Source organism: Falco cherrug, chromosome Z (assembly GCF_023634085.1).
Source record: "Falco cherrug isolate bFalChe1 chromosome Z, bFalChe1.pri, whole genome shotgun sequence".
NCBI classification, from domain to species: Eukaryota; Metazoa; Chordata; class Aves; order Falconiformes; family Falconidae; genus Falco; species Falco cherrug.
This window is the reverse complement of record NC_073720.1, coordinates 51,470,283-51,496,714: the sequence shown is the minus strand read 5'-3', so window position 1 is coordinate 51,496,714 and position 26,432 is coordinate 51,470,283. Positions and strand designations below refer to the sequence as shown.

The following is a 26,432-nucleotide window of genomic DNA, read 5'->3' as shown; positions in this document are numbered from 1 at the left end:
TGTCTAGGCTGTGTTCTCCTCCCCCTCCCCCCTCTCATCAAAGTTGCAGCTTGTCACAGGCATGCACATACAGTGTGGCTGCATCCCAAATGCATTTATTCTATTTTGGCCTCTCCTGTGCCGCGATGAGAGACGGGACGCTGTTTGATGCAAAGAAATGTCGATTTATTGTACACAAACACGAGTTAATGTATGTTTTCAGAAGCTGCACGCTTTAAACAGATTGGTTCTTTAAGCTAAGCATTGCATACTAGGCAATCCCTGATTGGTGGTTAACTACAAACAAAGGACACTTTAAGTAAGTGTTTACAGTCATCAGTTAACTGCAAGGTGTTACCTCTCCTTGGCACCATCCCTTCCCCACTCCCCTATTCTCTCTTGGCATGACTCATCCTGCTGATTGTTATCTATTCACACTCCTTGTCCTCCCAGGGTTCCTGACCTACAAGCTCGAGCACATTCCCCTCAGCTAACTGATTGCCACCCATGGTCCAGATTTCCAGCCCGCTCCCTCCTGCACTCCTGGAGGAGGAGATCCCACAGAAGACTAAGTAAAGTTTTCTACTGTGAAAGATTCAGTAGAAATGAAGAACTGAGTTTTCGTTGTACCTTAAACAGTAATTTTTAACAAATCTGTGATTTTTTTTAAATTTGTATTTCATTTGCATGCAGACAATATTGATAGCTCTGTTTGAATCCTAGTGAAATACAGTGCAAAATTAATATTTTAGAAGTTTCTTTTAGGCAAGGCTTCAAGTTATGCATGAGCAGACCTATTAAGAGTAATGTAGTCATACATGAGCCATTACTGTATAGAGCAGCAATCAGAAACACATGGACCATGCAGGACTTCCCTAACTGGCATCGTTTCTGCACTACTGAAGCCAAAAAACAGTGAGGAGTATTACTATTACCCCATCTGCTCATATGAGGAGTCTCCAGATTTTGCTGTCTTCCTAAGCAGCTGGCAGACACCCCTGTGCTCCCCACTCCTGCTGTGGCAGCATCTCAAGGGAAAAATAAGATTCTGTCTCCTAGCTGCTTTGCCCCCAGAAGTGGTCTCGAGTCGGCATTAGATAAGCAAAGAAATCAACATTTTGGCTGGCTTGCCAGAGCTACACACCGTAGTATTTATGATGTATATATGATAACACAACAGAAAAAGGAATCTCCTGGCGGGGAGTTTTCTCAGCACTGAAGTGTAAACTTAACTGGACTTTGGATCAGGCTCTGGTATGGTGCCATGTATGTACAAGCTTGTTTTCTGCTCTGACATGAAAATCCTGTGCGAAGTGATGTGGAGAAGTAGTGCAAAATAGGGACAATAAACATCGATTGTGATTGTATATGTCTGCTCAAGGAGTGTAGGTGTGGTGATTGGTCACATAACCATATCATTTTAAGGAAATACCTACTCTTCTTCCTCTAACAAAGGGGCTATTTATAAAAAGGATGAGAAACATTCCAATGTTACCTAGAGATCTCCTCGCTAAAGAAAACCAGATGATCGACAAGGACATGAATTAGCTGCAAACTTACAAGACCACCACATTCCAGGAAAAGGACTGATAAGCTAATTAACATACGAAGTGAGAGTATGGGGGTTTAGGTAACGAATATGGATAGGCTGGATAGGCGTCAGTTGAACATTCATTTGTTTTTTTGTATAAATATGAGATGGTTCGTCACTTAGGGCATGCGTGCATCTGCGCACAATAAACATACCTACTTTATAACTTTCGAGTTATAAGTTTCACATACTTAACATTGAATGTAGCTGACAGGAACAGCTGCCCTGCTACACGTTGCAGGACTGTAGCTGTTCTCTCTAACCCTTGCCGTTACAGAAAAACATTTCTCTTCATTTTTTTGTAGTTTTGTTCTGTTCCTTGAAAGCACAGACCATAGCATTTACTCTGTGTAACTGTTCTTTAGCAGACATTCCCAAAATGGAAACCGTCGCATGTCGGTCTGAGACCCGAGCGTGGTTGTTTGTATTCACGGTGATTTAAAGAACGAAGTCAAAATTTCTTGGTGACTAAGTATCCTTTATTGGCAGCGCTGGGTGCATGGGGGATCGCTCCACCAAAGTCATGCACACTGAGGGAAGCCCTCAGCCCCCTCCTTATACAAGTCACTCATGTCTACATATCTCACACCTGGACAATCAGCACATTCCATTCAAAGACCCAGCACATCTTCAAGTTAACAACATAAACATATCTTGTGCCTGGACAATGTCCTTGAGGAGTTATCTCTATGCAGACTGTTCCTTAGCGGCCCTGTTTAAAGCCTCCATCTTCGCCATGTTGCATGTACAACAGGAATCTAAGACAAAATGTCCCTTTTTAAAGATAACCAACCCAAGGACTTAGCAGTCTGTGCATCCGTCATGTTGCAATAAGGGTCCCTGGACATCTCCCACCCTAACTAAACACAGGCGCGTCATCCTTTAGGTAAGTGGTACAGCATTCACCATTCAATGGGAACAGAATTAAGACTCAAAACGTAGTCAAGAGCCAAGGAACTTTATTTGCCCAACAATAAACCTGCAAATGCAAAAGAAGAGAGAGCAAGAGACAGAGAGAAAACAAGGAAAGAAAGAAGGGGGGGGGGAAAAAAAGGAGAGTTCAGAGCAATAGCTACCACCCCAGAGCCGCAGCGTTCAACAGTCGTTTCCAAATCTGGAGGGGAATGTTCCATCTGATGTTAGTCGGTTCCATTTTTTTTATAGAGTTGTTACAAGCTGTTCTGCTTAACCACACCTTTCACCCGGCAGTGGTGTACGTGCCCAACATTCCTCGGGGGCCTCCAGGCACCTTGATACCCCTGACCCCAAGTCTGGGCACATGCACAGGGGTTTGGTTAAGTTTTGCAGGATCAGCCTCCCCCGTTATTCCATGGCGTCAGCCGGTTTCGCAGCCGGCGGCAGCCGAGCGCGGGGCCCGGCCCCTTCGGCCCCAGCCCAACCCGGGCTGCGGCTGGCCGGCGGCCGCTCCCGGCAGCAGCGGAGGGTCGGGGGTGGGCCCGCGGGGCGGGGGGCCGCAGGCCACGTTTAGGTCGCGGCGCGGAAGCCGACGGTGGCAGTGCCGAGAGGCGGCGGCGGCAACGGGGCGGCTGCCCGCGCGCAGCTGCGAGCCCAGTCCGCACGGCCCCGGCGCCCCCGCCCGCTGTCCTTCCCGCCTCGCTCCGCGTCCCGCCGGGCCCTGCTCGTCCGCCGCCACGGCTCACTGCGCGCCGCCGCGCCCCGCGGCCTGCCCGTGCGCGTCCTTGCCGCGGCAGCGGGATGCCCGCCCGGCCGCTTGCACCTGCAAGTGTGGGTGCGGAGGCGGAGGTGCCCGTGCTGCAGCGCGGGGTGAAGCAGCGGGAGCGGAGGTGCGGCCGCCGGGTCACCAGCCGGGAGGCGCCTGCGGGGCCCGCCTGGTCGTGGGCCGACGCGCCGCGGGAGCGGGCCGGGAGGGCAGCACAGGTGAACGGGGACACGGGCCGGGGGGGCTGCACAGGTGAACGGGGACACGGGCCGGGGGGGCTGCACAGGTGAACGGGGACACGGGGCGGGGCGCGCACAGACGTGTGAGAGGGAGACACGGGAGGGCGGCCAGGCTGCGCGGTGGTGGCCGCTCCCGCCCACCGGGAGGGCACGGCGGCGGTACCGCCTCGGCTTTGGATGGCAGCACGGGAGCTGCGCAGCGCCGCTCCCCCCGACGGGCGGTGGTGGCCGGGCCCCCGCGGCGGGCCCTGCCCCGGCCCCGAGCGCCGCCCTCGCCGCCGCGCCCTGCGGCCCCCGGCTGGGCCCGCCGCGGGGGGGGGCCTCGGAACGCCGCGCCGCGCACCCTCGCGTGACGGGGAGCGGAGGGCTCCGGGGTCTGAGCCGGGGGGGCGTCCACCGCCACCCCCAGCCCCACAGACGGATCACTGTTCTTGAGGCTTCAGCGGCTTCAAGGTCGAAAAATGTGCGGTGATGGCGGTTCGTGTAGTGGTTGTTGTGGGTCCTGGCTTTCCTAAGTGCCCTTTCCGAAAGATGTTATCGAAGTGATACGAGAATACAGGAGTCGATATTAAGTAGGGTTTACTTAAAACAGAAGATGACTAACTTCTGTTTGTTTGCAGGATTTTCAGATGACAGAGAAGGTCACACCTTCTGTATCTTCATTTGGCCAGATAACCTCGAGTGCAAGCTGTATGGCACGGTGCCAGGATCTCCACTCTTGCAAAGAAACGGTTTGTGCTATTACGTTTTGCTGCTTACACGCTTGACTTGGTTCAGCTGTTTATTTGCTTCCTTGTTTGTGTTTACAGCAGTCACAGAAGTAAAATTTAAGGTAGTTTACCATTAGCAAAAGAGAATCTTCTGGTTTTTGCCTTTTTTTCGCTAATTAGGCCCCACTTGCTGTTTTAAATTCAGTCTTGGGGTCACGTTGTGGTTTAACCCCAGCCAGAAATGTAAGTACCAAGCAGCCGCTCACTCACTTGCCCTCACTGAGGGATAGGGGGGACAGGCAGAAAGGAATGTAAGACTTGAGGGTTGAGTTAAGAACAATTTAATAATTAAAATAAAATAGGAGAGGAAAAAAAAAAAGGACAACAATAATAATAACAGTTGTAATAATGACAATTATAATGAAAAGGAGGGAGAAAGGGAGAGGAATAAAATCCAAAGGGAAGCTCGCCACCTGCTGGCCGATGCCTGGTCAGTCCCCAAGCAGCAGTCGCAGGCCCTGGCCAACTCCCCCCAGTTTATATACTGAGCATAACATTCTGCGGAGTTTATATACTGAGCATAACATTCCGCGGTACGGAATATCCCTTTGGCTAGTTTAGGTCAGCTGTCCTGGCTGTGTCCCCTCCCAATTTCTTATGCCCCTCCAGTCTTTTCGCCAGCAAGGCCTGAGAAAATGAAGAGTCCTTTACATAGTATAAACATCACCAAGCAACAATTAAAACAGTCTGTTACCAGCATTGTTCTCTCACCAAATCCAAAACACAGCAGTGCATCAGCTACTAAGAAGAATATTAACTCTATTACAACTGAAAGCAGGACAGTATCCACTCCTTATTCCATACCATTTATGTCATGCTGTGTTTTCCAGTACCTCATCACCTCTCCTATCATTTAGTCCATCCCTCAAAACTCTGTTCAGAGTTCATTTAGTCTGTGACATTGGGCTGTCTATTATAACAGTCTTTCAAGGCAGGGAAGATGGTATGAGGTGTTGGATTGTTGCATCTTGAAACCAGTTCTGACTCTGTCAGGGATGTGCTTGTCTGGTTTCACCAGTCAGTCTTTGTTGCTGTGGCAACTGGAAGGGAGTCAGGTTCAGATCTCCAAATCCAAAGCGGGTGCAAACAGGCATGTAACAGTGACTATAAATAGTATATAACAATGAACATCACACAGTTCTATTCATTGGCTATTTTCACCCAAATCAAATCCCCTTGCACACATGGAACTTCCCCATCCTCCCACATTACCTGCCAAGTGCACCCAGGTCCTTGAGCAAAAGCAGTCCCATGATGGGTTTGCCTTTGCCTGAGGCAGGAATGATGTGGAGTGTTTTCCCAAGCATATTTCTAAGGTGCACTACAGGAACTTTATCCCCTTCTACAGCATGTAAAAACTTTGACTGGGCAGGCTAGCAGTTCCTGTGGCGTTCACTAACCAGGTGGCTTTTACTAAATGTGTATCCCAATGTTTGAAAGTCCCACCACTCATTGCTTTCAGTAGTCCTCAAGTGTAGTCTTTAACAGTCCATTACATTGTTTGATTTTCCAAGAGGCTGGTGCGTGCTAGGGGTTATAATATACCCACTCAGTGCCATGCCCTTTGGCCCAAGTGTCTATGAAACTTTTGGAAATGAGTTCCATTGTCTGATTCAGTTCGTTCTGGGGTGCCATGTCACCATAAGACTTGTTTTCCAAGGCCCAGGATAGTGTTTTGGGCAGTGGCATGGAGCACAGGATCTGTTTCTAGCCATGTGGTATTGCTTCCACTGTTGTAAGCACATGGCACTTACCTTGGCAGGTCTGTGGGACCGTGATGTAGTCAGTCTGCCAGGCCTCCTGATATTTATGTTTTAGCCATTGGCCTCCATACCAAGAGAGGTTTTAACTGCTTGGCTTGCCTAATTGCAGCGTGTGTTTCAGATTCATGGACAACCTGTGCAATAGTGTCTGTGATTAAGTCCACCCCTCAGTCCTGGGCCCATCTATATGTTGCAGCTCTTCCTTGATGGCCTGAGGTGTCATGGGCCCACCAAGCTATAAATAATTCACCTGTACGTTGCCAATCCAGATCTACCTTAACCACTTCAATCTTGGTTGCCTGATCTATCTGCTGGTTATTTCTGTGTTTTTCAGTGGCTCAGCTCTTGTGTATGTGAGCATCTACATGATGTACCTTTACAACCAGGTTCTCAACCTGGGCAGCAGTATCTAGCCTAATGTGGCAGCCCATATGAGTTTACCTTGGTGCTGCCAGTTACTGTGCTTTGGTTGCACCCCTGCAGGGCGTTTGCCACCATCCGTGAGTCAGTATGAAGTATTGGCCATCTTTCTCATTCAGCAATGTCTAAAGCCAGCTGGATAGCTTTCATCTCTGCAAACTGACTTGATTCACCTTCTCCTTCAGCAGTTTTTGCAACTTGTTGTAGGAGACTCCATGCAGCCACTTTCCACCTCCAATGCTTTCCTACAATACAGCAGGACTGATGCAAAGCATATTGCTTTTCATGTTCCGGCAATTTATTACAGAATGGGGTCTCTTCAGCATGTGTCAGCTCCTCCTCTGGTGGCATTCCAAAATGTTTACCTTATGGTCAGTCCATGATCATTTGCAAGATTCCTGGACAACTGGGATTTCCTATTCAAGCTCATTGTGGGATCAATGCAGCCCACTTATTCCATGTAGCATCAGCTGCATGATGTGTAGAGGAGACCCTCCTTTTGAACATCGAGCCCAGCACTGCAACCAGGGCACCAGAAGGAGCTGTTCTTCAGTGCCAATGACTCCTGAAGTGGCTTGAACCCCTTCATAAGCTGGCAGTATCTTTTTTTTCAGTTGGAGTATAGCGGGCCTCCAATCCTCTGCATCCCTGACTCCAAAAGCCCCAGGGTCGACCTTAAGTCTCCCCTGGTACTTTCTGCCAGAGACTCCAGGAAGGACCAGTCTCCCTTGCTGCGGTGTAGAGCACATTTTTTACATCTTGCCCAGTTCAAACTGGCTCAAGGGCTACTGCCTGAATATTTAATTTGTTCAAAGGCATGTTATTGCTCAGAGCCCCATTTGAAATAATTTTTTTTTCAGGTCAGTTCTGCTGTATTGCCCCACATGATGATATCATCAATGTATTGCTGATGTCCTGGAGCTTCACCCTGTTCCAGTGCAGCCTGGATCAGTCCATGGCAGATGGTAAAGCTGTTGTTTCCACCCCTGGGGCAGTCGATTCCAGGTGTACTGGACACCCCTCCAAGTGAAAACAAATTGTGGCCTGCACTCTGCTGCTGAAGGGATTGAGAAGAATGCATTTGTAATATCAGTGGTGACATACCACTTGGCTGTCTTTGATTCCAGTTTATATTTAAGTCCTAGTATATCTGGTATGGCAGCACTCAACAGCGGTGTGACTTCATTTAGGCCATGATAGTCCATGGTTAGTCTCCATTCTCTATTAGACTTTTGCACTGGCCATGTGAGGCTATTAAAGGGTGAGGGGGTCGTGCTGGTCACATCCAGTCAATGAATCAGCTTATGGATGGGAATCAGGGAGTCTTGGTGGGTGTGATACTGCCGCCAATGCACTGATGTGGTAGCGACTGGCATTTGTTGTTCCTTGACCTTCGGCAACCCCAAAAGAGAAGGGTCTTCTGAGAGGCCAGGCAAGGTAGACAGCTGCTGAATCTCCTCTCTCTCCAAGGCAGCTATACTAAAAGCCCACCAGTGCCCTTTTGGGTCCTTAAAATACCCACTCCTGAGGTAGTCTATGCCAAGGATGCACAGAGCCTCTGGGCCAGTCACAGATGGGTGCCTCTGCCACTCATTCCCAGGCAGGCTTATTACAGCGTCCAACAGTGTTAGCTGTTGTGATTCCCCTGTAACTCCAGAAATACTAATGGGTTCTGCCCCCTCGTAGCTTGATGGCATTGGAGTACACTGTGCACCAGTGTCTGCTAGAACTTTGTACTGTGGGTTTGTCATGCCAGGCCGTCAGATCCACACAGTCCAGTAAACCCTGTTGTTCCTCTCCTCTGCCTGGCTGGAGGCAGCGTCCCTCTAGCGCTGGTCATAGGATTACCTACCGTGGCAGCAAGTGGTGCAGAGTGGCTGTTGTGTAGAGTAATCACAGTCATGCCCACTTAGGTCTTGTAAAAATGGATTAGTACTCATTTCCAGAGGATTGAGAGTACAGTCAGCTTTTCCACTCTGGGAAACTTTTCTCTCTGGGAAACTCACTAGAGGTTGGAGCAGCAGCCTTCCTAAAGGAACCCCTTCATGATTTTTTCTTTTTTTTCCTTTCAATTCATGTACTTGTGCCTCCAGAGTTGAGGCAGGTTTTCCATCCCACCTTCTCATGTCCTCTCCGTGGTCCTGCAGGTAAAAACACAGAGTACCCCGTGGTACATACCTCCTATACTCTCCCTCTTGAGCAGAAAGGTGCCTGCGATTAATAGCTGAGATGGGGGTCCACAGAGGTGGGGAGTAGGATATATCCTCATCGAGTCGTTGGACCAGTTTCTTCATAGCTGAGATGAGGGAGGTAGAAATGCTGTCTTTGTAGTTGTGGACATGGTGAATCACCTCATCCACTGTTGGTGGCACTTCATCTTTCCAGCTTGTTATTGCCAATGATGTGGTATGTGATGATGGTGCACTTAATACAAATTTCTGCCACATGGGTTGTGTGCATAGGACTTTGTCAGGATCTGTGGGTAAGTGTGCACCATCTTGGCCATAATAAATCATCTCTTTCATGGCTAATTCCGTCAGGTACTGAATACCTTTCTCTGTTGCAGTCCATTTGCTTGGATGATGTGTAATATCCTCCCTGAAGAGATAACTTTCTTTCACACTTGAAAGAAGTTGCCTCCAAAGACTGAGGACTTGTGTCCCTCTTCTGATCGCCTTGTCAATGCTTCTTTAGAAAGTGATCCCAGCTGCTTGGCTTCCCTGCCTTCTAATTCCAAACTGTTAGCCTCATTGTCCCAGCACTGAAGGAACCAGGTGGCAATGTGTTCACCTGGTTGACAGCCAAAACCTTTTCACCTGTCTTTCTGCCTGCACCTGCTGGCCCCACAGCTGTGCCTGTGGGGAAGGCAATGGCTAGTGCCTGGCTGCCAGAGAGCCACAGCCATGTACTTGTTGCTCTGGAGGGTAAGCCCTCTGACTGAAGTGATGTTGGCAGCATCCTTGAAACTTTGCCTGAGTGCACCCTCATGTAACAGGACGGGAGGGCTCTGAGGTTTGAGTCAGGATGACACTTCACCACCACCTTCTGAGAGAGAGCGCCTGGAGAAGTAAGGAGGGGAGTGATTAACTTGTTGCACAGTAATTTAAGCAATTGAAATATATGATTATAGTTTAAGTTATCTGAGAGTGTCTTCCATGCAGAATAAGACATAACAATGCAAGGAATGATTTGCTGTAGGCTTAAAGGTGGTCTCGTGGACGTGTAATGATAACATGGTAATGGGCAGTGACTTGAAAGGTGTGCACTGCACGTGTGAAGTTCTGCCTGGATTGCTGGTCAGAGTAGTGGAATTTACATGATTGACTGAGCTCTTGAAGAAGGGTCACTATTGAGCGATAAGTGGCTAGAGATGTTTTATGCTTAGTGTTGATTTCAAACACACAGCAACTGTCTCCAGTTAAATAAAGTGGGTGACAGTGAGATAAGCTGAAACCAGGTTACATATATTTATTTGCAGGAAAGGCAAGCTTGTCCAATTACTCTTACTGTCATGTTGATCTGTATACAAAAACTCGAGCGCTTTTAGACAGATGTTTCTTATGCTACTGTAAATCACATCCTTCCAAAACATAGCCTTACTGTTTTGCCTGTCATAGGCAAAAACCATGGAAAACTGCCTGCTAGCTAAACAAATCCTAAAGCTTTAATGACTGTAGTTTGTTTTTTTAATTTTCATATTTCTCTACAACTGCAGTGGAAAACCAACTCAGTGTGCAAATATAGGCTGCATTATCATGAGTTACAACACTTGTGTAGCTATGTCATGAATTGGCTGAAAACCAGTGTTTTTTGAGGAGAATTTGGTTAATGTTGGTAATGCTTAGCTTTATGATAGGACTGTAAGTACTGGCAGAAATGAGTGTGTGGGCATGGAAGGCAAGAATCTCCTGTAGGGTGGGGGCGTTCTGCACTTGATTGATTTCAAAGGAACTTTAAATGATACCTGAGATCTAGCTACTAACTGATGGTCTGGGTGGGAGGGGAGGGACACAACAGAGGCCTCCAGTGAATAATGCATGAGAGCTGGAAGTAGGAGCCTACATGGCCAAAACAAAAATCCTGTGCTTTTGTCCAAGCTGTGCTCCCAACTGCTCTGAACCATTGGGTCTAAAAAATGGTATGTAAAATCCCATGAAGGGACTGAATAGCACTGAGCAGCAGAAATGGAAAAAAAAAAAAAAAGTTGAGTGTAGAAGAGTGTGTGTGTCACAGGTTCTTGCAGTTTACCACTTCTGTGAGTGTGGTGTTACTCAACAGGACCAGGATTAGCTAGTGCCAAGTCTGTTAAGTGAAGCCTGTTACCTTGTGGCTGTAGTGCCAAAATAGCCAAACAGTTGTATTTCTACAGATGTTTTTTTTTGTGCACACACCTCTCTTGAGCATGATGTCAATTGCGTATGTTTGCATGTAATCTTGGAAAAGTATCTTTTAAATTTGAGTCTCTCCTTTTGAAATTGTGGTTTTATTTTACCTTATTCTGGGAAGCGTTGCTGTTGTTTCTTCTGGGCAGTACAGTGATTACAAAAGTAGTGAACGTATTAATGCTTTAACACTTCAGTCTTGTTCTTAAGAATCTTTGTCCAATTTTGTTTCCTTGGTTTAGTGTTGTGAATTCTGTCTTTTTTCACTTCTGCAGAGGTGTGAAAACTGAAGAAGAATGTGCTAGCTGTTGTCTTATTGAGCCTGAATGTCTCCACTCCTGAAAAGTGTACATAGTTTGATGATAAACTTCTGTGTGCTACTGCCTTTGCTAGAGAAATGTAGATATGTCAGAGTGAAAAGGAATCAACTTCAAGATGGAAGAACTTGTGTTACATGTTTAAACACAGCTGCTTGTGCCATCTGAAGGACAACAGTAATTTTGATTCCTGAGTGTGATTTTCCTTTCCGCTCTTTTTGATAGTAGCTTGTTGTAGCGTTATTTCAATAATGAATATAGGCTGAAGAGCATGGGTCTGTGTTTGTGGCATTACTTGACTTTTCTCCTGACTGAATTAAATTTGACTGAATTAAACTGACTGCTTGTGTAGACACAAAAACTACTTTGAGTGGTAATTTGAGAAGTTTGTGTTCGCTTTCATAAAGAAAAAGACACCTGTACCTCTGCACCGGTGCCGTTTCAGTGATGGCACACTTTGGACATCTTTGGATGGACAGGATTTGGATATCTTTCCTCAGATTTGTGGAGTCAGTGTATGGTCAGAGTGCTACTGCACTCTTGAGTTTTCCCTATATTTAGGTTTCTACAGCCCAAGCAGAATATTAAGCTAGTGTTATACCAGATGAGAAAGTAGAAATGTAGAGTTGATTTAAATCAGAGTAAATTAAGTCAAGACAGAGTGTTTTTGTTGGATGTGTCTCAAGTTTAAGATTCAGATTGCACCTTGTTTTATTAGTCAGCGGTCTACTCTGGGGGCATTTCTAGACTTTTTTACCACTTTCTCTGATTTATTCCAGCTATGCAAAAAAATCTGATCTTAATGGAGCCCAGATCAGACTTCAAGAGATGGAAACAGCCCTCAATTCTAAAGAAGCTGCGCTGGCTACAGCCCTTGGTGATAGGAAAAATCTGGAGAGAGAAATTCAGTATTTCAAATATCGAATTTGTAGAGGTGAGAAGAAGAAATATTTAACCATCAAGCTTCTGTCAGCCAATGAGGAGTTTTTATATATAATACATCCATAGTAAGAGCTGTCATTCTGGTATAATGCAACTTTGTAGATAAAAAAACGGATGCAAACCTGTCATCTAGTCACAAGCAGAACAAACTGTGGTTCACTGTCAACATTGGAAGCATTACTGAGCAGGTGCCTGTGTCCAGAACTGTGCAGTTTATTAACAACATGAATGGTGGAATAGAGTGCCTCTAAAATTGCAGACTGTAAAATTGCAAGGGATGGTACTTGTGTTGAAGAAAACAGGTCAAAAGTCAAAATAAACAGTATTAATTGTAGAATGGTTTTGGGGGGAGACTGACTTCACAAATACAGATAATGAATAACTGACAAGTAACAGTTCATGATTCTCCCTGCTCTCCTGTGGTGTTCTTCCTGTTCTTCCTGTGGTCCTCCATCTTCTGGGCATCTGATAGAAGAAAGAGGGGGGAAAAAAGTCTTGTGCTGGTTTTGTTAACCCTTTGAAATGCATGACTTGTGATCTTAAGCAACACCACGTCAGGAGGATGAGTTTAAGAGATCACAAAACTGGTATTTGCAATGTAGGAACACTGAGGTTTTGTAAAGAAAATTAATTAAGTAGCTTTTTAATGCTAGTTACCAGTGTGAAATATCTAAAACTCACTTGTGCAAGTGATTGCAAAAGTGGGGGGGAAAAGACATTAGTGGTATAAATACTGGATTTGATTGTCAAGTTCAACCATAACATGTATTTAGCTGTACTTCTAGGTAGCTGAGGTCATTGTGTTATGTGAGTTATGCTACATAATCATTGTTGTGTTATTTTTGAATTTCTTTTTCTTCAAGCTTGAAGTTTCTTTAGCAGTGCCAAGGAACAGCTTGCAGCTGAAGCCATACCGAAGGCAGATCTTGAAAACTGGTGTCAGACTCTCACTGAGGACTTGGAATTCCATGAAAATATGTTTAAGGAAGTAAATGCTTTAGTCTCAAGAATTCACATTTTTAAAGGGAAGAAGACAACTGTGGAGCCATTCTATTAGGTTGCGAGGGACCTCAGGAAGTCATCTGATCTAAGCTCCCACTCAGGGCGGGGTTTACCTCTATTCTAGTTGGAAGATTTCCAACTTCTTTTTCTAGGAAAAATACATTAACTCAGAGCTCATGTGATAAAATAGCATCACATATGATGTTGTTTCATGCTAAATTCTACCTGTGGTATTGCAATGTACATGTCTTTTCATAGTAATGAGACAGTGGGTTAATGATTTATTGCATAATCCCTTTGAGAGAAATAAAATGGAGATAGACACTCAAACAGATGCTATGGACTTGCACTTAATTTCAGAACTTTCTAATATGGTGCTTTTGAATACTGGAAATGGAAGTTGATGAATATTTGTCTTTTAGAGCTTTTTCTTGCCACCCTCCCTGTCACTTGTAGTACTTCAGGCTTTCCAGGAGGAACCTTAGAGCACTAACAAATGCACCTAACCACACTGTCTTTTGTTCCATGTGCACTTTTTCTTGCTAGTTGTATTTTCAGGTTTGTTCATGTTTTTGGAATCGTTTTTTCCAGAGAACATGGACAAGCATACAAATAAATAGGGAAAATGCTGGTTAGTGAAAGTGACTGTTTAATTTCACAGTGTTTTCATTTTGTGCAAGCATAGAAGATACCTTAAGAAAGAGAGGGATGGGTTTCTAATCATATTGAGGTGTATTTGTTGAAAATGCAGACACGTTGTACAAGGATAAGTGTCTCTACATGCTGATGGTATCCTAGGTCTTATTTCAATAACTGGCTATTGCAGAATAAGGTACTATGCAGATCAGACTGGGGAAGTGGCCCTGTGTTTCTACTGAAAGTTTCAGTGTCAAACCAATCTAATGATGATCCACAAGGCTAGCTAAAATCTGCTATTTGCTCAGCAGATAGTCTTCTAAAGCTTTTGTCTCATAGTTACTGGATGTTCTTTATTTATCTGTTTTTCTTAGGAAGTCAGTGAAGCAAGGAGGATGCATAAAACTTGCTTAGATGAGGCTGATAGTAGGCATCAAACCGAATGTCAAGATAAACTGGCCCAAACCATTTGTGAACTAAGACAGCACCATGATGCGGAAGTGAAGCTGTACAAAAAAAGAGCTTGAACAGACTTACCCTGCCAAAGTGAGAACATCTTTTCATATGTTTGTTTGATGTACTTTATTTTTGTTTTGTTTAATGGAAAGATGCCATAAGTACTTGCATTTCAGAAGGTTTTATTATGGAGCTTGCTTTAAATTTATCATACCTTTGAACGTGAATTTACATTCTCAGGTCTCATTTTGGCAGCAAGTTTAATCCTTGGGAAGTGCAATAATAGTAGGAAGCACCATGTGAAAGTGAACTATGGGGAAAAATTGATTAGTACTGGGATTAGTATGAATTGCAGGAAAGTTCATGTGTTATTACGTATCAGCTGTCACATAGTCTTGGTGATCATTAAGGTATTCCATATTTTCTATAAAACTTATTTCTTAATAGGGCTTGCTGAGAAGACAGCATCCTGAGTCCTCTGACCCTGTGCAAAAGTATGAAAGTTTTACCAGACTGAATGATTTCTGCTTTTCACTCTTATAGCAAGGAAGCATAATCAAGCTGAAATCAGTTGCACTTAATTTTCTTCCTCTGCTATGATTGAGCATTTCAGTCAGGAGGGATCCTGATGCCTCAGCTGAACCTGGTTTCTGTGGCTGTACTTGTTGCAGTTAGTATTTTTAAAAACAAGGTGGGATGTTACAGCAGAAAAGTTGGTACAAGCTGAATTTATTAGCATATTTTTCAGTGGTTTCAGTCTTTACAGTCTTAAAGTGTGCAGTTGCTTATCTTCGCGGCTTCAATCTCACTTGGAAAAATTTATTGAAATAGATCTAATAAAAAATATTTTTTAGTCTAAAAATCCTGTAATAACTGAAGCCACCTTGTTCTCTCTCTTCAGGTATACCGTTTCTGTGGGTTTTGTTTATTATTTTGAAAAAGTTTTTTTAGATTCCATTTCTTCTGCAACTACAAGTTCAATAATAAGTCTGTGGTGCTCCTCAGCTGGATATGGTAGTGTTCAGCAGGAATGATGTAGCCAATTTAAAAAAAAAAAAACCCAAACCAATTATTTGAGCTTCAAGTTGTGGTAGAACGAAGCATTGTGAATCATGGCACTGATCCTGTAATCTGAGGGCACGTGACCGATTTGTTTATGTTGGCTAAAAATTACCAGTTCTCTGAAAACAAGCAAACTGATGTTTTCAGTTTAGCTTCTTCTATTTATGCATACTCAAAACCAGTGCTACAGTAATTAAATACATAAAGCTAAACATTGGCCAGTGTGAAAACTGAACTTCAGTATTGTCTACAAGCAACACTTTAATTTAACACTAGAATGAATATTCAGAGGATTATAATTTCAGGTAGGGTAATGCAGTACATTAATCGAGCCACTATATCGAATCCCTAAAGGAAGAGGTGTTTCATTGTGTTACAGCTGCAGAGAAGAGCTTTGCAGCTTGGTGTTGTGTGTGGGTTTTAGTGACTCATTTTTTCTTTTAATAAAAGCTACTTTGAAACTGATGTTTTAACTTGATCTACTGCAGCTTAACAGTGCTAAAATGTTCTTTGAAGCAAGCAGTTCTGTAGTCACCATAACAAAAGAACTGATGGAATATCACATATGAATTGGTAAACTGTCTACCCATCTTGTCATCTTTCAGGAGGAGGTAACAAGCTGTTTGACTGTTTTGGTTTTGGCTGGAATAGCATTAATTTTCTTCTTAGTAGGTGGTACAGTGCTGTGTTTTGGATTTAGTATGAGAGTAATGCTGGCAGCATACTGATGTATTTTTACTGATGATTTAGTTGTTGCTGAGTAGTGCTTACTCTAAGTTAAGGAGTTTCCCGTGCTCTGCCACTGAGGAGGTGCACAGGTAGCTGGGAGGGAGCAGAGCCAGGACAGCTGACCTGAACAGTTCGAAAGAATATTCCATAGCATGGAACATCATGCTCAGTATAGAAACTGGGAGGAGCTTGGTATGTACGCTTGGGGACTGGCTGGGCAGCAGTCAGCAGGTGGTGAGCAATTGTATTATGTGTCACTTATATTTTCCCCTTGGGTTTTATTCCTCTTTTCTCTCCTCTTCATTGCAATTGTTGGTGTTATTAATTATTATTTTTACTACTTTTCAATTATTAAACTGTTCTTATCTCAACCCACAGGTTTTACCTTTTTCTGATTCTCTTCCCCATCCAACCAGGGGCAGGGGGAGGTAGGGGGGAGAGTGAGTGGCTGCATGGTGCTTAGTTGCTGGCTGGGGTTAAACCATGGCAGTGACCCTTCAGTCTTGCCAAGTACAGTTGTTGACTTTTATATTAAAGTTCAAATATATATTAAAGGACTTTCTTTCCCTTAACTTGTATGTTCAGTGTCATGACTTGAATTTGTCTTCTGTTCTACTGTACTTTCTCAAATTTCTTATTGTCTCCTTTTGACAAAGTTGAATTTTTTTATGCAGTATGCTACTACAGAGTGAGTGAAAGGTTGTACTGTTAACTGGCTTTTGAAGAAACTTTTGCAGAATGATGGGACAATATTAGACAAGATCTCTGTATTAAAAGTTCTTGACATTCTAAACAGTTCATTACTGTTCAATAGTAATTGGACAACCTAGCATAGGATTCCACAAAGCAACATTCAAAACCAGAGCTGGAATATGCAGTCTCTGTCTGTCTGGTGTCTCTCTTTATCCTAGATCCAGTTTGCATCAAGGACTCTAAAAAAAAAAAAAAAAATTTAAAAAAATGGAGTGATCTTACCAGGATTAGGATAAAATATGAGACTAAGAAAATAGATCAAATAACTGTACTTGAGTATTTGTAGAGCAAGGTCTTGAACAGAAACCAATTATGCTTAGTCAGGTCACAGAGTATATAGATCACACCCAAAGAAATATGACACAACCTATGACAAGCCATGTGTTCAGTACTAGCTTATTTGATGGGAGTAACTTTGTGTGCACTGCAGTGGAAAATCTAGAGTGAAAATGAGAAACGTTAAGAGTTGGTTCTGAAGTGGGCTTTTGTAACTCACTAATCAGCTTAAAATGCACAAAACATTTATTATTTTGAAAAATATAAAATATTAGTAATATTTGCCTTTGATCCTTTCTGTGATACATTTTGAATTATATTTCTCCTGTACTGTGGACTCTTGCAGAATGCAGGGGACATGATTTCTTAATTTTCCAAATAAACTTGGCAGATACTAGTATGAGTCTTCCCAGTTTTTCTGTTAGATAGGCAAATGAGTCTCTGGAAAAGATGGTTACACAAGAATTGGATTGAGAATTTTGTTTCTTGGTTCTTATTTTTGCCTTTAGGTTCCCATCATCTTTCTTTTGGTGATTCAGTCAACAGATGTTTTTTTTTCCTTTTTACTTTAGTTAATTACCTGTGTTCTGTTGCTCACTTGGGAGTGACAGCTAGGTTCAGGGAACTTGCTTCTAAATTTGCAGAGGTGTTGGTTGTGAACTTCAGGGCTATCAAAATCAGCTTCTGCCAGTTTGTCTGTAATTGTCCATCAAAAAACCCCATTTTGCTGCTGTGTGTTTGGTTTGTTGTTTTTTTTTTTTTCTTGTAGTGTGAGTGCTGTTAACCAGTAGGGTTTTGTTTTCCATTTGCTAGCACTAACTTCAGCTTTGTTCACTTGGAAGAAGACAATTATTTTATTACTGATGCCGGTCTGGTTTGTTACCAACACAGAGCTTTGTAGTAGTTTCCACTGTGACAGTCAACTCCTTTTATTACATTCCTTAAATTAAATTCTTTATCTGACTTAAAACATTGACAGCCAGTTACACTCGTCCTCTGTGTCAGACTTCTAGACTGCCTGTTTTCATTATCTCTCGACTTTGACTCCCTAACTAGAGTGCCTGTATAGCAAACTTGGTGACTTAACCAGACAAGGCAATTGTGGGGTATTGGCTCCTGTGTCTGTCCTGTAATTAAAAAAATCTCAATACACTATCAAACAGAAAAAGGCATGCTCAGGGAAGGTAAACCTTAAAGTTGTCATCACTTGGTCTTTCTTTGAGAAGCATTCCATTCTGTATGTACAATACTAACTTTTACTGGCTTGATGTGATTTTTAAAGTATGTGACAAACTGGCTTTCTTCATGGGACAGTTAACCACTGTACTTTCAGCAAGCCTTGAAGGCTTTGGTAATGGGAAATCAGTCCTTTTTCACTGACAACAACCCCTATTCCTTTAGAGGAACTTCTTCCCAGATTCAGAATTGGCAGCAGCAAACTGAAGCAGGAAGTAGACACCTGAAAGCTAAAAAGTAATTACTGACGGCAGGATCTGAAGTACACTGAGCTGCACATACATCATAAATGGTTTGACTCTGAAGCTCAGTTTTTCTTGACTGAGTAAAGTGAGGTAACATATCTTCAGATCTCAGAAAAATGGAGCAGGTAGTTGTCTTTCAAAGTGTGTTGTAAGTTTCACTGGAGTTTAAGGTACAGTATTTGTAGTAGATGAGGTGGAGAAGAGGAAGTTGAATATGGGTGAGTTTGAATTCAGAGCAGGGGAGGATGTTTAACCTGGTGTTTTTAATTCCATGTCACCTGAATAGCAGAGTGCATGGAGGTTTGGGTGAGCTTTCATTTGCACCACTGGTATTTTCAGTGCTTTCTAGTCTGGAATATGGCAAGATAAAGTTTGGGAGCTTGAGGGTGGCTTGTGGAAGGAACAGAAAAGGTCTCATAAATGTTGTGTAAGGAAGAGAAGGAAATGGCAGAGATGGGGAATTGGGTGCAGGAGCAGTTGAGTAACTGAAAAACTTTGAGATGTTAAAGTGACACTTGATGCAGCAATGGATGCATAATGGAAACTGCTGGAGTGTGAAGAGGTGTGACAGAATGTAGCAGCAAATGTTGGTATTTATGTGCTCCCCTTGCTTGTCTCATTCTCTCTTAAAAGACAGTTCTTACTGGGAATGCATTCATTAGGTGCTTTATTACAGTTTCCAAGTCACTCTGGTATTGCCTCCTCGTGTCTGTCACACTTGTAAAGCCCCATGACACAAAGCTGCTTGAGTATTAGACCAGTAGCTCTTAGAAGAATGGTGTTTGTTCCCTTGTCAGCACTGAGGATGTAATGAATTGTCATTTGTAGGTCTGTTTGGTGCCATGGTTAATATCCTTTTTCAGAGTTAATTACAGGGTTATTTGTTAGCCAAATAATTCAAAATATAGAGTAATTTTTATAAGGTATTAGCTGTTATGATTGCCCCGTTTGTCAGCTAGCTGCATTTTCTACATCTGACCCCATAGTTCAGCAATACTGAGAATTTTTGTCTGGCAAGTTGCAGCTGCCATTTAAAAGTAGTTTGGTATTTAACTTTTCTGAATAACATACTACTGGTCAAGGCTGATTTCTCTCAAGTGCGGGTATGAAACAGCAAAACTGCTTGTACCAATGGATTTGTACGTAAATTTCCTACACTGGCTTAAGCCCCCTAAGGGTTTTTTCTTTACATGTTCCATGTACCCAGGAATGCAGTCTTTAACAAATGCATAGATACGCCTTTATGATCTTAATGTAGTAATCCATCAGTATTCTATGCTACAAAAGCATTAATCAGCTGTTTGACATTATAGTCAATCCTTCACAAAGTACCTAAGGCTTCATTTTGTCATGTAACATGCTTTGTTTACTATATTCCTGTACCTTTTTGCTGCATAATTCTGTGGGAAGAAGGGAAGAGAGGAAGAAAGTTTATCAGAAAGGTGGAAAAAGTAAAACCAGCGTGTGATGTATGCATATTTCTGCCTTTCTTCAATATAAGTTGAAATGTCCTTTGGGCCCATCTTCCCAAGTTTAACAGGCTTCATTGGGCTGTAACGTGCATACTACCAGAGGGAAGAGGAGGAGAGCTGATGTGGAGAAATGTGAAGCTAGCAATAGTGTTAGTGTTTCCCACTCAGCTTCTACCGCTGGAGATGTCCGAGTGAGGAGATACACACTGGTGAAAAATTCATCCACTTGAAGAACACCTCTGAACAGGTGTTTGAAAATGCACATATATCATGACTTTACAATGGGCTGATTAGAGATAGAAGGCATCCTCAGCACCGTTTCAGCCCTCAGGCTTCATGTTGATTGTGAAGCTAACGCACACTGTTTAAGAGGTGCCACTAAGAAACTAGTGTGTCACAAAATAAGGTTTCATACAGTATTCTGGATTGATGATGACTTCTTCCTAATGATTTTTAATGCTTTTTATAGCAATTGTTTTATTGCTAGATTCCCCAGCCACCAAAGTGTTGCATCACTCTTCAGAGTTCTGCTTTGTGAGTGATCTGCCTGTAAAGCTTTGCAGATAATGTTGTCACTGATAAGAATTATGCAAGCAGACATTAGGTTCCTTTAGAAGCCTTTTAAGAACTTTCTCTGCCTTAAAGCCCTTGAAGAAATACATACTTGTGCGAAATAAATGTCTAAATGTAATTGATGGCCTGTGTCCTTTGGGCTTGCATATAGCATCTCTGAACCATAGTTTTCCTTCTTCCTTGGCTGCATCCACAGTTTTTAGGAGCCCTCAGTTCCTATGCCAAAGCCACCTTTTGATCAGAGTATTTAATTCTATGAATAGAATAGAGTTTGGATTTTCCAATAGAAATTGGAGTTTATACTGGGGGGAACACACCTGTATTTTTATCAAAGGGTATTTCATTTGAGTAATAATCAAGACTTTTCCTTATGTTGCCTTCAGAATGATGCTCACTGTTTATGTTCAGTAGATTTACCACCCCCTACCTGTTACTTGTAATTTCTGCTTAAGAAAAAGTGTGCTATGCTATATACAGTTCTGCGAGAGGAGAGGCTGGGAACTGGGGACTGTGATTTCTTAGATCCTGTATCTGAGGGAAGAGAGAACTGAGCATTGTCTCATTAGGACACCAGAATTACAAGACCTAATTTCTTGCAGCCTGCATTTCAGAGAAGGTCCAAGTAATTCTTACCTTCTCCTGTCCTGTCTGTGCCTTAGCTGTGAGCAGAAGTGTGTCAGCTGCATTCTTGATTTTCAGTGGCACATAGGCTTTGTCTAACTTCATATCCTTTACTTTCACTAAAAGGCAGCTGATCTTGATGTTTTAGATGACAAAGATGGGGCTGGTTCTGAGTGTCTCAGTCCCTTCTAATCAATGAAGAGACAGACTCCTCCAGATGGTGATACATGTGTATCTGCATTACCTGCCTGGAGTGTTGGCTGAGAATGCTAATTTCATTTGCTGAATGGAAGAAACTTTGGCAACTGTCTTGGTCTAGACTGCTAAGGGTTTAGATGACTAAATTCAGACAAATCGGACTACTTCTAGTGAGTCAGGACCTGACATTTTTTCCTCTTTGGGTTTTTAAATTGTACGGGATTCTCCTACTTTGTGTACCACATGGGTTTACCCACCTTTTATTTACTTCTACTCTGCATCCATTGCTCCATGGAAGGAGCATCAGTTCTGTTACCAGTAGTCACAGATGGTTCATGGTTATAGCACTTTGTCAAGGGTCTAGATTTGAGCAACTGCCTGTAGTGCTGTGCAATAAACTGTACTCGGGGAACTTTCACAAGTGTTCAACAGTTTCTATATATATAAAAATAGATAGAAAATATATTAAAATTCTTTAAGTATGGTGTGCTTTGTTGTAATGACCAACTGAAATGTCAGCACCCATTAAGATAAATAAGGTTGTTTACTTTAGATGATCTTAACTATCTGTTTTCAGACACCAGTGGCAGCTATTTAATTTTTGGAAACTGTTGGTGGGAGAATGTATGATCTGCTCTTGTTTTGAAACAGTCATTCTGTAATGATGACTTGTGCATGTTTGTTAGTTAGATTTGCTAATGCTTTTCAGGTAGTTGATAGGCAAAAAATAATTGAAAGGAAGAAATAATGTAGGTCTTGCAAAGGAGTAAGTAGCGGAAGGTGTGCATATGTAGAAACATTTTTTAAGATGGCTGACAGGTATATTTTGTTTTCTAAGAAGTCTGCTTATTCTGTGCTTCAAAAAATGTATTATGTATTTTTAAGGGGATTTTAATTTTTATGTGTCTTTCTGGACCAAACGATAACAAGATTGATGTAACTTATTATTATAACATCAGAACTGAAAAGCAGAATGTATTAAGCTTTAATTTGAAATAAGAGGTAAGACAAACTTAACTAAAACTATTCCAATTACGTGCTGAAGATCAAGTGATAATAAATGATTTTACTGAAAATTTAATGTGCCTCATGGCCTTATACGTAAAACAACCTAAATGTGTAAGAGAAAATGACCATTGATGGATTTTTTTTCCCCTCCTTTTTATCCACAGGATCAACCTGTGGAAGGCTGGGAGATGATCTGAAAAACAGGAGACACTACGGCTAGTTGCAGGTATAGCTCAAGATACCTCCTGAAGGCAGGTCAGTCTGTTACAGTAAGATGTCAAGCTTCAACTTGCTGAAATGGGCTTTAGGCCAACTTGTGCGTGTCAATAAGACATGAGCTTTTTAGTTTTTTCAAAAAATAATTACTGATATTTGTGTTGGGCATTAGTTTTTATCAATTGCTGGGAAGAAGTTGGACAGAGCCATGTTTTTCAGAAAATTGCTTTCTATGTGGAACGATAATTTTGACCATAAACAAGTACATTTACATATTCAAAAGCCTGCATTGAAAAACATAGGGGTGTTTTATTGTAAGAAACTGTGGAAGTAGGTAGGCTAACACTCGTATTTTCTTAACTGGAGAAGATTCATCAATGTCACTTAAAAGGAATACATTAACTCAATAAATAACTTAGAAATGTATAAGACTGGCAAATAATGCTTGTGTGTGACTTCTTTTAACAGATCTGAGCTGAAAATATTGAAGCAACTGCTATGCCTCCCAATAACCTCCTCTGGGAGGAGAATTCTTGCGGAACTGGTAAAAATGTGGAAATGGTACTGAAAAATTCTTTGGGAGAGGTAAAGTACTTCAGATGTGTTTAAACTTGTCTTTCTGTGGTGCCATCCCTTATAAAGATGCAGGTCTTAGGACTTTATACATGAATGTTCAGTAAAGTTTTCTCCTTTTGCTTTCAAACCAAGGATACTGTACCCCTGTCTGTCTTTTATTTAGGAATTTAGGAATGCAATCTATTCACGTGTGTGAATTTTTGCTCCCATATATTGAGTATAAGTAGTAGAAGAATGACTTGTTTAAACACAGCCTGCCCTCATGGCAGAAATTAGGCAGTGCCTTAGAATATGCCTTGACAAGGAAAGGTTTTAGTAAACTCTTCAGTGATTTGTCTTTTAAATTAGTTTTCCTTAAAATTCCGTGTTTATGAAGGATGGGGAATGTTACAGTGAAACTGACTTTAAGCAATGAAGCATTAATTCTGGTAAGGTGGGAGTTAAAACTTTGGGTAGAACAGTCACTATGACATCTTGCAATTGAAAGAAAACATTTAAATATATTAAAAAAGCAGATTTTGGAGGAACTTGATGAGTGTCTTGTTACAAAAACTCTTTATTAAGAGATTTAAAACTAAGGTGTTATGAATGCTGTTTTTGCACAGCAGTACATGAAAAGTATATATCCGAAATCATTACAAGTAGCTTTCCCAGCTGGAACTCCCATTTCTCAAAGTCTAAGTAGATTGGCACCACACCTTTTGAGGAGTCAAGTCTTAAAGATAAAACTCTGTTGCAGGAGGTTTCTCAGAGAAGCACTGTCTGAAAGAACTATATGTGAAGAAGAAGAAGCAGCTGAACCTGTGCAGAAAGCAGACATTTACAGACAGCAGGTATCTTGTTTCAGGTTAACAACATCATTTAGGTTGAAGAAACAGACATCTAAGTCATAAATTTTTGGAAAAACACCTGTTTGGGTGTGGATTTTATTTTTGTTTTGTTTAATCAGTAATTTAATGAAAGCATGCAGCTGTGTAATTGAGAACAGTATAAATTCTATTCAAGTATTCTGTTGATGGAGAGAAGTAGATTCTTCTTAAGGTTTCTCTCCCTTGATGGAGAGAAGTAGATGCTTCTTAAGGTTTTAAAGTTCATAGATTTGGGGATTATTTTTTTTTTTCTTAAACTCTATTCCTGATACAGTTTCCTCCAGACCAGTTGTTTATTGTAAAGTTTGGCTTAAGCAGGTACACCTAAATTTACCTAAAGTTTTGAGAACTTAAATCTCTTGTTTTCTCTGATACAGGAAATGAGAAATTTGAAGATACTATCAGAGAAAATGTCTCATGGATGCTGAAGAAATGCAACTCTGAAGGCAATGGAAAGATGTGAACTTGCAGTAACAGTATAAAATGTTTTGAAATACAAGGGAGCATAATGAGATATGATATATTTGATTGTTCATATTCTGAGTTTTATCCATTACCTTACCGTGTTCACCAGTTCTTCTAAAAAAACCCCAAAAAAACAAAAAGGGAAGGGTAACAATTGTAAGTTTCTCTAGTGCAACATTTGAGTTTGCTACTTTGCCATGTTTCTGTTAGTAGGCATATTAAAGTCAGTTAGAAAAGGTGATACAGAACAGTAATTAAGTGTGCATATCAAAATGGACAAAAAAATGGAGAGAGCTGGCTGTGTTGGAAATCATATCTTTTGGCAGCCATAGTTTTTGGCCTATAACTGAATCTTAATTTCATGGCATTTAATACAAAATTAGGTTTTTATTGCAGCTATGCCAAAGTACTAAAGCGCCTCCAGCTGCTCTTGCAGTTCCTGGGATTGTGTAGTTCAGCGTAAGTTGTGGTAGCTTTACTTGCAAAAATATTATAGAGAGATTAGATTTCTTTAGATAAAAAACTCTCAAGGTACTAGTATATGCTCCCTGCAGTATTCACCACCTGTTTAAACTCAGTGATGCTTTCTGATTCGAGATTCAAATACAGTGATTATTTAAATTGTGTTTTTCTGAACCTGTCTTCCATTACCCCTCATAGGAAAGGAAACCAGCATTTATTTACTCACAGGGAATAACAGGTTGTACAGCTTTGCATGCTGACTCTTGATTAGACTGTGCCAGGCTGATTATTTCATATATTAAAAATGCACAATATATTGAGTTCCTAAACCTTTTACTGCGCGATTTTTTTTTTCTGAGGTAACTCTTTGTATTTGTAACAGAAAGACCCAAGGACATTTAACAAAAGCTGTATGATCATGTAAACTTCCAGTCAGCCAGGTTCCTCAAATCATGGTAATCCTTGCCAGCTTAATAGAGCCTTCTCAGAAGCACTGACGAGCGAGGGAAAGCAAGCGGCCGACTCAATATGAGTGATAGAGCAAGCTTCGATTTATTACGGCGCGATTATGTCTTATATACAGTTCCAGTTAATTATGCCTACAAATCATCTGCTGATTGGCTAAGCTCTAAAGGGTTACATTTTCATACGTCCTCCTACCTGCGGTTTCTGCGGATAGCTAGCTACATATTTTTTTTTTCCTCTCTTGTCTACGCGAATTCCTCAAAGTTATTTACAACATTAGGCACAAGGTCAGTGTTTTTCTCAGCTTCCTTATCAGCATGCCTCAACATAGCTGCAAGGCCTGCTTCAGCTAACTTACGCTAACTTTGTTTCACAAAGATCTTTAAGGGAGTCATGGCCGTGATCACACAGCCATTCTGCAGCATTTCCCCCTTTTTCTCTTTGCGCAAGCAAAACTTGTGCAGTTACACGCTTGAGTAATTTTTGAATACAAGAGAGAGCACAGCTTAAACATATGAGTGCAATGATAACAATTATTACTATAAGCAACACACTTTACAACAGCCCTTTTAAACTACCAGAAGACCGCCCTAATAATAGAGCACCATAACTTTGTCCATTAATTATCAGAGGTCCTCGGACACGAGTTGCGATTTTTTTGTGGTCGGTTGTCAATTAATGTTGTATCTACTGCTGTTGCCAGGTCCAGGCCGAGGCTCCTTCGGGTGGCGGGTTATAACACGGTGTCTGCCGATAAGAGTTGGTCATGTCTCCTGGAGGGGGTGTCGTGAAGGTGACAGGAGTCGCAATTGGGGTCGACGCGCTGCGGCTCCTCGCGCTCGGTTTCCCGTTTCCCGTCTGCCAACAGACATTGGTGCTGTGGGTCCCTCGCTGACAATTTTGGCACCACACTTGACGTTGTTGACATCGGTCACGGGTATGTCCTGGCTTCCCGCATCGATAGCAGGGGAAGTCTCGGTGCGTGGTGGTCGCTGGCTTTGGGGGCGCGGTAGCCCCAGGGGGGCGCA

At 42.2% G+C, this 26,432-nt stretch overlaps 1 protein-coding gene across 9 annotated transcripts; it reads left to right on the top strand.

The window, feature by feature from the left end:
• The first annotated feature begins 2,259 nt into the window (after nt 1-2,259).
• On the top strand, nt 2,260-24,516 carry LOC102048360 (translation initiation factor IF-2). 9 transcript variants are annotated; one of them, XM_055699580.1, is made up of 8 exons: nt 2,265-3,469; nt 4,111-4,221; nt 7,304-7,408; nt 14,097-14,268; nt 22,516-22,577; nt 23,036-23,152; nt 23,883-23,976; nt 24,390-24,516. In XM_055699580.1, exons 1-4 carry the CDS (start codon nt 2,695-2,697, stop codon nt 14,105-14,107), a joined length of 1,002 nt encoding a protein of 333 aa, XP_055555555.1. In that variant the 5' UTR covers nt 2,265-2,694; the 3' UTR covers nt 14,108-14,268; nt 22,516-22,577; nt 23,036-23,152; nt 23,883-23,976; nt 24,390-24,516. The 9 variants fall into 9 exon arrangements, with proteins under 9 accessions (XP_055555550.1, XP_055555559.1, XP_055555555.1 ...); XM_055699578.1 differs by having other exon boundaries at nt 22,516-22,606; XM_055699576.1 differs by lacking the exon at nt 14,097-14,268 and having other exon boundaries at nt 2,266-3,469; nt 22,516-22,606.
• Nucleotides 24,517-26,432: the final 1,916 nt, after the last annotated feature.

What these genes read in the sequence shown, in the direction of transcription:
- LOC102048360 (XM_055699575.1), top strand. Translation starts at nt 2,695, where the DNA reads ATGTTCCATCTGATGTTAGTCGGTTCCATTTTTTTTATAGAGTTGTTA. An exon ending in GGGCCGGGAGGGCAGCACAG is followed by an intron (nt 3,470 to 4,110) that starts GTGAACGGGGAC and finishes GTTTGTTTGCAG; the next exon opens with GATTTTCAGATGACAGAGAA. An exon ending in TCCACTCTTGCAAAGAAACG is followed by an intron (nt 4,222 to 11,921) that starts GTTTGTGCTATT and finishes GATTTATTCCAG; the next exon opens with CTATGCAAAAAAATCTGATC.